This window comes from Anabrus simplex, chromosome 7, assembly GCF_040414725.1.
Source record: "Anabrus simplex isolate iqAnaSimp1 chromosome 7, ASM4041472v1, whole genome shotgun sequence".
NCBI classification, from domain to species: Eukaryota; Metazoa; Arthropoda; class Insecta; order Orthoptera; family Tettigoniidae; genus Anabrus; species Anabrus simplex.
Window position 1 is genome coordinate 325373501 of NC_090271.1, and position 14090 is coordinate 325387590.

Below are 14090 nucleotides of genomic sequence, written 5' to 3' on the forward strand. Positions count from 1 at the left end.
GATATAAGCTGTTGCAGGCTTTTTTGTAGAATTAGTCTGCTGAACAATTTTTACCGTCATTAGTATAGATGCATTTTTAATGGTTTAGCCAGTGTAAGGTAAAACAGGCGCACGGACAACAGTTTTTTTCCCCGACTTCCTCCATTTAAATAGTTACTGTAACATTAAAACGCTTATAGTAGGGTATGTGTTAAAGATAGATGGACTTTTTTTTTTTTATAGAACTTTTCATGCTGAACTGTTCTTACCCTCATAGTATAGATGTACATCTTTAACAGTTTAGCCAATGTAAGCAAAAAAGGCACACGATTGGCCTTTTTTGTACTTCGACTTGCTTTAATGAAATCATTCCTGCATCATTTCCTTTGATTGTGGATGAATGTTTCTATACATAAACCTTTCTCTAGAAATGCTTAATACAATGATGAAAACCGCATCAAAATCCAGTCAGTGTTTCTTGAGATTAGCCCTTAGAGATAGGCTGTCAAAATTTTGTCAAATTCAAGCCTTTAAAAGGCTTCACAAGAATTTGCAATACTTCACAAGTTTACTACTCACATCACTTGCAGTACTTGAGAAATCTTCAAAAGTTTTCAAAGCGAATTAGAACATGTTGTAATTGATCAAAGAATTGAATTGCCAAGTCTTTGGCAGAAATGTCGGATGGAATTTAAGTATTAATGGTGCACATTAGTTTGGTAGGCATGCTGGGTTGCTGGGAATCATAACAACGAAAATGGCTTCGTCTTCATGGCCAAGGGATTACCGATTAATTGCTAAGTATGAGGCACGGCCTGCCTATACTCAGTGGGCTCCATAGAGTACCACAATAAAATGAGGAAAACAGCAGCGTACGAGGAGATTACAAACAAAATATCTCAAGGAAATGTATAGCTTTAATGTTATTACCGTACTGTAACCTATATTTTAAAATTTGATTTAAAATGCTATTTATTCAGGGCATCGACCTAAGAAGATCTTTTGCCCCTACTTTGCACCGTATGTTGTGAACCTGTGTGTATTTGGAAATGGCGGAGGTGTAAAGTGTTGAATGTGAGGAAAGGAACATTAAGAACGACACAAACACCCCGTCCCCATGTCAGGGATATTAATCATTTACAGGCAGACGCGTTGCCTCCCACACCGCGGGGCCGGACGTACTGTAACCTATAAATAACACTATCCTCTATGTTCAAGATATGACAATCTTCACATATTGATGTTGTGAATTCCTAATTTTTCATGTAATAATATACCGTATTTACGCAAATAATACCCGCATATTTAAAAAAAATTGAGGCAAGAAATTGGGGTGCGGGTTTTGTTTGAGTCAGTGTTGGCATTTTTTTTTCAAAATCAGCCTTTCTAAAGTTAGGGTGCAGGGATTATTCGCGTAAATACAGTATGAATTTCTGTTGCATTACTTCATTTTTATTCATTTCATGCGAGTAAATGCATGATAACATATCTGCAAATGATACGGTAATAAATACATTGCAAAAATTATGGTGAAGGTAAACTACATTAATAATCTTTTTTCCCGTGTCAGTTATGCTTTATTGCATATTTCTCTTCTTTTTGAGTTCAAGAACTACAGTTGCTGCTTGCCTTTCGACCATTTTAAAACAAAATGCTATTTAACCTTAGCAAATCTTTTCAGATCTTGTCGAGCTTTCAGCAGTGTTGAACAATCTTTGACAAGATTTGATAATTTTTCTTGTGAAGTATTGAACTGAAAGAAAAATTTGGTATACAACAGGCAGAACATACAAAAATCAGGGAAGTTTCACTATAACACTAGGCCCTCTGCTTCCGTTCACATGTGTACAGCAGGCCTATGGCAAATCATGTCCATAAAAGACACTAGGCTAACTTAAGGAATTGGTCAAATTTGGGTCTGCTTGACACTGACAATACTAATTAAGGTCATTTGAAATTTGTAATCCACCTGCATCACCTTTATTCAAGAAATAGAGCTTCAGCTTTCTTACTCCTTCAGCAGCTGGTTTTGCATTTTGGAAGCACTATTCGCACTCCTTTAGAGCTGTTATTTTCGTAGTTAGTGTCTATTAATCCTTGATCACTAAACTCTCCTATGTCCAACGTTGTCACTAACCATTCGTCTACCAAGCTCGATAGCTATAATCGCTTAAGTGCGGCCAGTATCTAGTAATCGGGAGGTAGTGGGTTTGAGCCCCACTGTCGGCAGCCCTGAAGATGGTTTTCCGTGGGTTCCCATTTTCACACCAGGCAAATGCCGGGGCTATACCTTAATTAAGGCCACGGTCGCTTCCTTCCAATTCCTAGGCCTTTCCTATCCCATCATCGCCGTAAGACATATCTGTGTCGATGCGATGTAAAGCAAATAGAAATTAAAAAAACCAACAACATTCATCTGTGGGACCACGCAAATAAAATCACCAATATCTGCAGTTGCTCCTTTATGCACATAATAAAAGTAAACCAAAACTTTAAAATACACATAGGCCTATACAAGCACACTTTTCTATTTTCAAGGTCCTAGAAGTCATCACTGCATGGAAAGCACTTGTTCGATTCTTGGTCACTGGACATCTCCACTCCATCGTAACCAATACACTAAGTAAACATCAATTTCAGTATGTTCAAAGGAGAAAATAGCACAGATTTTCTTTCTTTTACTCTGTTCTAGATTCAACCTCTCTAACACTGCATTTTCTCCAAAAACATCAATCAGCATCACACTTCATGACCACAGGAAATTTCGTTGTGAAATTGAACATGGGATCATGTTTTTTATCAGCAGCTTGGTTGACAAGTGCATTTGTGTCCTACTTGAAGCGTGTTTCATTAATATTTGTGAATGATAATTCACTTTAAGGCCTGCCTGTTTTTTCTCAATCGCCGCAACAAAGTTGGCTGCGTAAGCCGGTGCCGAAGGTGAGGTATAATCAGATCATCAATCACCTGCTGTGCATAGGTCAGTCGCGAGACCGGTTTTTCTCCTTTCCTCAGAATAGAGTGTTGTGGCAGAATATTATGTAACCATTGACAAGGAACATGTTGATTATTTAGGAAGAAATACATAGAAGGCGGTGTTGGGTCTTTCTTCTACAGTCCATAGTCACGTTGTTACTAACCATTTGTTCTTAAGATGATGGCAGTTCCATAATACTAAAATGAAATTAGGCACAAAAGAACTTTTGCGTTTTCTCGGGTTAGGGCGCATACTGGAAAAGGTACTGAGCAAGAAAAGCAGCAACTGTTACTGTAAGGGTGGGGGAAGAACATTCATCTCCCAGCATGTTGTCCAGCAGACGAATGGTTAGTGATATAGGGTTAACAAGTGTCTGTGTCTGTGTCTTTTTGTTTGGAATGTCCGGTATTAAGAAGTTAACTTTCCCATAAGAGTCTGGGTTATTCTGATGGGGATTTGAATAGTATGTCTGTTAAGGGAAGTTTCACTATATATTTTATTCTGACTTTTCTCAAATCAGTTCTTAATTCTGTTACTAAAGAGAATTTTGTTGTTATAAAACTATTGATAATAAGTTCCATTAAATTAGAAATTTAATTTATTGTATATCCATAGTAACAACATTTCATTGCAATTATTATGATTATGATTATTATTATTATTATTATTATTATTATTATTATTATTATTATGAATGAATGGTCCCTTTCGGAACACACGAAGCTTTATTTATGATTCCGTTTGCGGAGGATCCAGGATGTTTTCATCTGTTGACTAAGATCCTTTTCCTTTCTTCCATCCACTTGGTACCTGCTCTTTTTGGTACTACATTCTCTGGAGTAACTTCCCAATTGTCAGTTTTCTTTCTATATATATATTTCGATTCAAAATATCTTCACAGAGAATTTGTGCGTTCTTCATGTCCGCTTTTGTTTGTTGTATCCAAGGAAAATTCTTCAGTTTGTCAACTCTTTCAAGAACTTGGTGGGTTAGTCTAGTTTCTGAAAGACTCTTAACATGTCCATAAAATTTTAGCCTTTTTTTCCTGAAGTCTGCCGCAATATTAGATAATTTTTCTGTGAATTTCTGGGTTTGGAGGCAGTACCCTTCTTACGCGTGTCTTGGTCCTAAAATTTTCCTCATGATTTTTCGCTCTTCTTTTAGGATATTTTCCAGTTCGCCCTTTCGATGAAGCGTTAGAGTTTCCCCTGTATATAAAGCCTCGGTTTGATTACAGTATTGTAATGTTTAATCTTAACGTGGAGAGACATACATTTTTTGTTGTAGATTTCTCTTGTTCTCCCATAAGTTCTTCTGAGTTTTTGGACACGGTTGTTTTGGGCTATTTTCTCTTGTCCGGTTGGTTCGAGGATTTCGCCCAGGTATTTGAGGTGAGGGACTCTGTTGATTTGTCCGTATTTTGTATTGAGACTATGGATGTCTAGTTTTGCACAGAAAAATTTAGTTTTATTATTATTATTATTATTATTATTATTATTATTATTATTATGTACATTTTATGGCCTTCATTGGACCACTCTAGCCAACTTTATACAAAGAATTTTTCACTTTCCTGTCAGCCCAGTATTTCTTCATTCTCTCTGATCTTATCCTTCTTTGTTCATCGGAAATCACCCTTCCTATTGTCTGTTTGTTGATTCTGATTTGCAGTCTGGTTTGTTGTTTGTTTGTGAGTTTCTTGATTTTGTCGGTTTTGTTTCTTAGGTCTTCCACTGTAATTTGTAGTTGATATATTCCTTGATTTCTGTAATCCACTTAATGTTGCACTTACTATTCCATAATTTTTCTATTATTCTCCTGATGATCCTGTTCTCTAGTGTCCTGATTAGATGTCCAAAAATGAAATGCGTTTCTTCCTGATTGAGCTCATTACTGGTTCTATTTCCTTGTAGACTGTTTCATTAGAAGCTACTCTCCAGTGTTCATCTTTTTGGTATGATTTGTTGATGCATGTTCTAATGATTCTTCTGTCTATCTTGAGTATATTGTCTATTTGTGCAGTGTTAGTTGTTTTGAAGATGGTTTCGTTTGCTTATGTTATTTCTGGTTGAATGACTGTTTTGTAATGTTTTAATTTTGTTGCTATTGACAGGCCTTTTTTGTTGTAGGTATTCTTGGTGACATATTGTGCTCTGGTCAGTTTATTTATTCTTTTATGATATGCTGGTTTTTCATTGAGGTTATTTGTTATGATTTCTCCCAGATATTTAAATTTATCTACAATTTTGATTTCTTGGTTTCTTATGGCAATTTTGTTTGTGAGTGGTGGGTCATTAAACATGATTACTGTCTTTTCAAAATATATTCCAAGACCAATTTTCTGTGCTATTTCCTGTAGTGATATAACTTGTCTGGTTTCCTGAGTATTGTTGGACAAGAGAGCAAGGTCATCGGCAAAACTTAGGCAATTTAAACTTATGTTGTCTTTGGGTCTTCCAATTCGGATGTTCTTTGGGTTGCTGTTATTCCATTCCCTCATTATTTATTGCAAGGCACAGTTGAACAGCAGTGGTGACAAGCAATCTCCTTGTCTTAAGCCTGTTTTTATGATGAATGGCTGAGAGAATTCCCCTCTGAACTTGACTTTTGATTTAGTGCTGGGGCTGTACCTTAATTAAGGCCACGGCCGCTTCCTTCCAACTCCTAGGCCTTTCCCATCCCATCGTCGCCATAAGACCTATCTGTGTCGGTGCGACGTAAAGCCCCTAGCAAAAAAAAAAAGTGAGTTCAATCAATTTGGTTAATTTTGGATGGAGCCCGAAAAGGTTATTGCAAGAGGTTTGTTTTGCTTCTTGTAATATGCTATGGCTAATTTTAAAGTGATGATTTGTTCTGCACAGCTTCTCCAAGGTCTGAAGCCTCCTTGGTATTCACCTAATTCTTCCTCTAGTTGCTCTCTGATCCTCCTGTATAGGATTCTGAAGAAAATCTTGTATGTGCAGTCTAAGAGAGAGATACCTCTATAATTATCCGGATTGCTTTTATCTCCTTTTTTGTGGAGTGGGTGGATTATGGCTGTGGTCCAATGTTTGGGGAACTTTTCTGCTATCCAGATTTTTGTTAGGGCCATGTGTAAGGATGTTCGAACTGTATCACTGGCATATTTCCACATTTCTGCGAAAACTTGGTCTTCTCCACATGCCTAATAATTTTTCAACTCTTTGAGTGCTGTTTCCACCTCTTGGATTGTTGGGGGATTTATGAGATCAGGCGGGGTTTTGATGGGCATGTCTGTATTAATTGCTAAAAGTTCCTGGGGCTCTTCACAATTCAAAATTCAAGATTTTCTTCAGAATAACAATAAAACTAAATTTTTCTGTGCAAAACTAGACATCCATAGTCTCAATACAAAATACGGGCAAATCAACAGAATCCCTCACTTCAAATACCTGGGCGAAATCCTCGAACCAACCGGACAAGAGAAAATAGCCCAAAACAACCGTGTCCAAAAACTCAGAAGAGCTTATGGGAGAACAAGAGAAATCTACAACAAAAAATGTATGTCTCTCCACGTTAAGATTAATCATTACAATACTGTAATCAAACCGGAGGCTTTATATGCAGGGGAAACTCTAACGCTTCATCGAAAGGGCGAACTGGAAAATATCCTAAAAGAAGAGCAAAAAATCATGAGGAAAATTTTAGGACCAAGACACACGGAAGAAGGGTACTGCCTCCAAACCCAGAAATCCACAGAAAAATTATCTAATATTGCGGCAGACTTCAGGAAAAAAAGGCTAAAATTTTATGGACATGTTAAGAGTCTTTCAGAAACTAGACTAACCCACCAAGTTCTTGAAAGAGTTGACAAACTGAAGAATTTTCCTTGGATACAACAAACAAAAGCGGACATGAAGAACGCACAAATTCTCTGTGAAGATATTTTGAATCGAAATATATATAGAAAGAAAACTGACAATTGGGAAGTTACTCCAGAGAATGTAGTACCAAAAAGAGCAAGTACCAAGTGGATGGAAGAAAGGAAAAGGATCTTAGTCAACAGATGAAAACATCCTGGATCCTCCGCAAACGGAATCATAAATAAAGCTTCGTGTGTTCCGAAAGGGACCATTCATTCATAATAATAATAATAATAATAATTGCAATGAAATGTTGTTACTATGGATATACAATAAAATAAATTTCTAATTTAATGGAACTTATTACCAATAGTTTTATAACAACAAAATTCTCTTTAGAAACAGAATTAAGAACTGATTTGAGAAAAGTCAGAATAAAATATATAGTGAAACTTCCCTTAACAGACATACTATTCAAATCCCCATCAGAATAACCCAGACTCTTATGGGAAAGTTAACTTCTTAATACCGGACATTCCAAACAAAAAGACACAGACACAGACACTTGTTAACCCTATATCACTAACCATTCGTCTGCTGGACAACATGCTGGGAGATGAATGTTCTTCCCCCACCCTTACAGTAACAGTTGTTGCTTTTCTTGCTCAGTACCTTTTCCAGTATGCGTCCTAACCTGAGAAAACGCGAAAGTTCTTCTGAGTTATCTGTCAGTTTTATGTTCTGTGTGACTTCTCTATATTTCATCATCATCATTTCCCTTTATCCAGTTGTAGCCGGGTAGGGGCAAATATGGTTTCTCTCCACTTTCTTCGGTCTTTCCACCACTCCTCCTCCAACACTGTGTCCCAGTCCAAGTTTCTTTCTATAATGCTGCATTGGATGGTATCCTACCATCTCAATCGTGGTCGTCCACGGCCTCTCCTTCCTAGGATTTGCATTTCCATCACCTTTTTTGGCATTCTTTCGTCGCTCATTCGCTTTATGTGCCCAAACCATCTTAGTCGGCTCTTCTCTATTCTATCATTCTATATTTATCATTCCTAATTAACTGGTGTGGATCAAAGTTCCTCTTTCGTTTATTGCGTTTTGGTTTCTTTTTTAGTGGTGTGAACTTAATTTTGATTTTGACTATGTAATGATCTGAACCTATATCTACTCCTCTTAATACTTTAACATTGTAGATTTCTCTGTGGAAGGTTTTGTCCATGAATACGTGATCCAGCTGCCATTCCACTTTTATCCAGTCAAGATGTTTCCAAGTTTTAAGTTTGTTGGGCCTCCTTTTAAAGTAGGTGGCCTTTGAGATTAGTTTGTGTTTTCCGCAGAGTTCAACAAGTCTTTGACCATTCTTATTTGTTTGTTTATGTGGAGGCCATTTCCCAATGATATCTCGGTATTTCTTTTCTCTTCCGAGTTGGGCATTGAAGTCCCCTAACAGGATCTTAATGTTGTTAATATTTATTTGGTTTACAGTTTGGTCAAGGAGATCACAAAACTTTTCCACTTCTTTCCTAGTCTTTGTTAGGAAATTCTTTTCATTAGTAGGGGCATGGGCATTTATGATATAAATTTTAAGTTAGATGCTTTTAAACTCAAAGTTGCAATTCTAAGTGAGATGGTTTGAAAATCGATTATCGAATCTATTATTTTCTAATAATAATAATAATAATAAAAAACGTATGGCATCAACTACCGGGTGCAGACATTTCGATTTGACGCCATCTGGCTGTCTGCTCGTCGATCGATGTTCTGTTTTACACTAAGCCTACTGGATGGCAGACCGAGTAAACTGAAACTCTCTTGGGCGTCTATGGCTGAGATTTAATGAATTTTGTCAGGTAAACACCAAATGTGTTACCAGAGATCTTTTACACGCGGACATCGTACGACATAGAGTGTGTACTTTTTTCACCCTTCAAAAATCAGACTACCTCTGCCGGGTTTGAACCCACTATCTTTGGATCCGGAGGTCGACACTCTACCACGGATCCACAGAGGCAGCTATTGCATTAGGTTATTGAGTATGGTACTATGTTTTTGTGTTGTAGAGATTTTAAAATTATGTTCTGTTATTAGTAAAATCTTTATTTTTAATTGGGAGATACATCTAAATTCTTAGATGTCATCTTTTAAATATGTAATATTGATGTTAAGATTTTGTTTCTGTAATACAATCTCTGATTTACCTTTATTATGTCTATTGCATTAATATCAGATAATAATGGTGATTTTTCCATGTTCCATGTGCAGGTGCGAATTCCAGAGACTGGGGATTCTGTGGAATATGTGACACCAGCTGTGGTTGCTGCTACACCAGCAAAGCGAATTCGCAAATTAAAGTCAGATGTGCCTATGGAAGAGCGTCTGGCAAACTTGGCACTAGATAAACCGGAACCACAACCAAAAGGACCTCCTAAAGCGGGCAACATGTCACAGCTGCTTATTCAGGTAGACTTCAGTATTTATCATGACGAACAAGAAAATAAAAATACTAGGCTTTATGTGAGTCACTGCCTGGACAGGGAAAGACTCCCAATAACATTATTGTTAACATGTACTACTTTTATATGTTTCATTCCATAATTTAGGACATCTTCAGCTATATATAATGTGGGATAATGTGTGGATAATTAAAAATTAATCTTAAATACAAGCTGTAGAGGGGAATTTAAACCCTGTGTGTTTTTGACATACAGAAAACTTACTGAATTGATGTTACTAAGTGAAGTAGTATCAATACACAGCATTCCATAAAGAATTAAAATTCCTGTTATGATGAGTATCTTATTGGTTACCTATTGTAATTATTTTGTTGTAGTTGTTATTGTACATTCCTGTGCTGTCAGAGCTCAGATATTACTGAGAATATTTTTGCTATTGCAGTGAAATTTTCACTTGTAGATCGCTGAATTTTGTGTTAGTTGGATGACTATATACTACTGCTGCCGATATGAAAGATACCATTTTTCTCGCGTAATTAACATACTTTTTTGACGAAAAATACAGGCGAAAACTTTGGATGCCTAAATTATTCGAGGAATTCAGATATTAAAAAAATCATTTACAATTATTTACATTTAAAAGATACATCAAATTTAATATGCATGCAATTGGTTTGGTTCAACTCATTTGCAGTTAAGGTGTTGAACATGCTTAAGTGAAAATTAAAGTGATGTGAAGTTCTGGTATCAGGGAACTCTTTCGTAATGACAGTGGATTATTAATAATCTTAACCATAATGGCCAGTATTGGGTCCATATTGACTTAATCACAGTAAATACCAATACCAATAGCATGATCATATTTCTGGAAACATACTATATATTCTAAAAGTGTGAAATGTAAATAAATTTTTAATACATAGTATTGACTAGGCGGATTACCCACCTCTCTATTTACTATGACGGTGGATGTCAAAAAGGAATTTTGAAATTCTTGAAATTACAAGGTCTAGTCACAGCTGATGTAATTAGTCAGTTCTGAGTGAGGGGTTCCCCGTTGGCCCCATTGGATGGACTGCGGCTGGCTGTTGTGCCTGTGTTCTCTGGTGCCTCTTCATTTGACAAATCCAGCTTGCTGTAGAAAAGTGTAGTTGTTATTTTATAATCCCCACTGGACAGGTTTTCATATTTGTTCTCTTGGGCTTTTACACACCTTTTAATACTTTCCTCTCATCTTTAGAAATGGTAGATAGGCATATAGTTTTCAATGTACCCATAGATACACGACATAAAATGCCCTCATGTCGGAAAAATCGTATCTAGTTTTTTCACATACCTTTTGGATAGTTTTTATTCATATATTCATTAGTACATTTTCTCGCTTAACATGTTCTTTTTCCTTGTCCCCTGCAGAAACGTCTTAATGAGGTTTCACTGTATTTCATATAATTGTTTTTACGTTAGGTTTACTTCCTCACTTGAGTCATTCATTTCGGGTTGTAAATCAAGGACCTCCATCGCTGCCTGTCTCTCCATCACTCTTCTCATTTTTTAAGTACATCTGGTTTCCTCCCCTCTTCTCTATGCACTCCCACACTGTATCTGTCCATCTCTTTCGCGGTCTTCCTCGTGGTCTCTTTCCTGTTAACTTCTCTGAAAATTTTTTTTGGCACACTCTCTCTTCCCATTCTCATCGTATGCCCATACCAATTTAGCTTTGTTGTTTCTATCATGTTTTGAAGTTTGAAGATTCCTGTCCTTTTCCTCATTTCTTCATTTCTAATTCTGTCCTTTCTGATCTTGCCTTTGATACTTCTTAGAGATTTCACCTCTGCAGCCTGTATTCTACTCTCCTCTCATTTTGTTGTAGTCCACGATCCAGCTGCACAGGTTAGTATGGGTTCATAATAGGTTGAATACAATACTTTCTTTCATTTCTTCGGAACATCTTGGTTCCGCAAAATACCCCTTACACTCTGGTAGAAGCTGTTTGCTTGTTGTATTCTTTTCCCAATTTCCTCGGTTATTTTTCCATCTTCTGTGATCACACTTTCCAAGTACTTGAAAATTTTAACCAATTACAGAATATTCCCATTCAGTTTTATCTTTCCTCTTCCTTCCTTCCTTCCTTCCTTCCTTCCTTCCTTCCTTCCTTCCTTCCTTTCTTCCTTCCTTCCTTCCTTCCTTCCTTCTCATCACTATTGTTTTACTTTTCTCTGTGCTTACTTTCATCCCAAATTTTTTTATCTCTTGATTCCATATATATACTTGTTTTTGTACTTCCGTTTCATCCTCACTCCATATCATTGTATCATCTGCAAACAACATGGCTTTTGTTGCCTGTCTTCCCAATCTCTGTTTAATGTTCTTATGAATTTCATCCATGACTATGATGAATAGTATGGAGGATAGTACACTTCCCTGCCAGAGACCAGTTTCAATTTTAAACTATTTTGTTTTTCCTATACTAGTCTTCACATTACTAACACAATTTTTGTACATAGCTTTTATCATTTGCACTTCCACTCTGTTAACTTGTTTTTTCCTTAATGTATCCCATACCAACTGTATGGGCACACTGTCATAAGCTTTCTCAATGTCAATAAATGTCATCACTATGTCTTTTCCAAACTCCCATCTCTTCTCCATCATATGTCTTAATGTAAAGATCAGGTCAGACGTTGATCTGTCTTTCCTAAAACCATCCCGTTCTTCCATTTCGCCTTCTAGCTTCCTCCTCAGTCTTCCTTCCAATACTCTCTCAAATATCTTAGCTACATGGGCAGTAAGGGTCCCTCTGTAGTTATTTCATTCCTTTTAATCACCTTTTTTTAACTATCGGGATAATTAAACCCTTTCCCTACTCTTCTTGGATTTCTTTCTTCCTCCAGATTATTCTAAATTATCTGTAGGCCTACAGCCATTGTAGCCCTATTGGTCCTGATGCTTTTATAATTTCTGTAGTTGCCTCATCCACTCCTACTGCTTTACCACTCTTCATCTTTTGTATGGCTTCCTCTATTTCTAACATCAGCATCTCCTTTTTCTTTCTTCTTCTTTCCCTATTGTTTCTTCTTGCTCTCTCTCATCTATCAGTTCACTGTATTTAATATTTAGCAATTCTGAGAAGTATTCTTTCCGTCTTTTTAGTATGTCATCTCTTTGCGTCAGTATCTGACCTGTTTCAGTTTTTACAAATTTTGTATCTTAAACTATTCTTCACCAAACCATACAAAACCTTTTTACTTCACTGGGGTAATCACATAAATGGGATTGTAAATAAAGGGTACCGATCTCTGCACATGGTTATGAGGGTGTTTAGGGGTTGTAGTAAGGATGTAAAGGAGAGTGCATATAAGTCTCTGGTAAGACCCCAACTAGAGTATGGTTCCAGTGTATGGGACCCTCACCAGGATTACCTGATTCAAGAACTGGAAAAAATCCAAAGAAAAGCAGCTCGATTTGTTCTGGGTGATTTCCGACAAAAGAGTAGCGTTACAAAAATGTTGCAATGTTTGGGTTGGGAAGAATTGAGAGAAAGAAGAAGAGCTGCTCGACTAAGTTGTATGTTACATGTAATATTACATGTAATAAATATCATTTTTGGTCCGTATTGATGATGTAGATTGAAATAATAACATTAAGTTATTTATTAGACCACCTAATCAATACAAAATCGTCTTGGATGATTTACATAAATTTGTTAGCTAATAGTGGGACATGTTTCGCCTTCTCTGAAGGCATCATCAGCCATAGTCTTAACCTTAAATTAAAAATAAGCGTCTAAATAACATGTAGTGATGAAATGAATTTTAAAATCTTGAAGAGATTTGAAGTAAAATAACATTAAAAATAACAATGATGGTTTGAAAATACAATGTGATGAGATACAATAGTGGAAGTATTAACAAAATTAACCTTAGAAGGCTGCTAAAATAAGTACAATGGAATAAAACAACAGATTGTTATACAACAAGTAGTAAGATTGCATAAAAGTAAAGTTGATAGTAATGGCGGTTATAATTAGACGATGGCGAAAAATCTTATGTAATCAAAGTAAAGAGGAGAGAGTAAAAGTCAAAGTTAGTCGAGAGATCCGAAGTTCATTATGATCTTGAAGATAAAGGATGAAAGTCAGATGCATATGGTGAAGTTGTAGAACACGTTGAGGATATGAAGTTGGTGAATAGAAGTTGAAGAACAGTTTCAAATAGGATCACTATGGACCATCTCAAAATTTGAAGTGATGTTCAAATGTTGTAAATTGTGAGTTTGTAGATATTCTAGTTGAAAAAGCATATACAAGTGGAATCTGTAAATGGAAGCAAGAAACGTAGAGTTAATTGTGTGAAAAGATATTTGAAAAATCTTGAAGTAGAATCGTATGCACTTACCACTTGACGGTGACAAAGATAGCTTGTAATATTATGAGTAAGAAGTATTTGCAACAGTAGACTTCTTGCTACGTGTGTTATAACTGAAGTTTTGTGTTGGAGGGGGATCTGTTTGCGTTGACGTAACTATTAGAGGGGGGCTGCTATTGGTGGGAGGGAAGGAAGAGAGTGTATTACTGCGCGTGTTGTAACGGTGTAAGGCTCGACCAACATTTTAATAAAGATAATAAAGATAATAAAGATAAAAATCTAAATGACACTATTGATAAAAAAAGCCCCTTATATGAACAGATTCTTATTTTATTACGAGAATCAACTTCCCTCACCAACAAATTCTTAAAAATCTTCAACCTCACATCAATTAGAGTTCCCACCTCCCCTACAGCTAATATACCCCCCTCCCTTCCCCCCACCGCTAGTACCTCTAATTCAAATACAACCAATAAACCCATAGCCA

The 14090-nt window shown here is 36.4% G+C and overlaps 1 protein-coding gene across 1 annotated transcript in view; it reads left to right on the plus strand.

The window, feature by feature from the left end:
• Positions 1–14090, plus strand: part of LOC136877619 (WD repeat-containing protein 43) — a 161308-nt gene that overhangs the window by 98255 nt on the left and 48963 nt on the right. The window contains exon 7 of the mRNA XM_067151797.2: positions 9049–9246. Within this exon, the coding sequence (XP_067007898.2) occupies positions 9049–9246 (198 nt within the window). The remainder of the gene's footprint in view (positions 1–9048; positions 9247–14090) is intronic.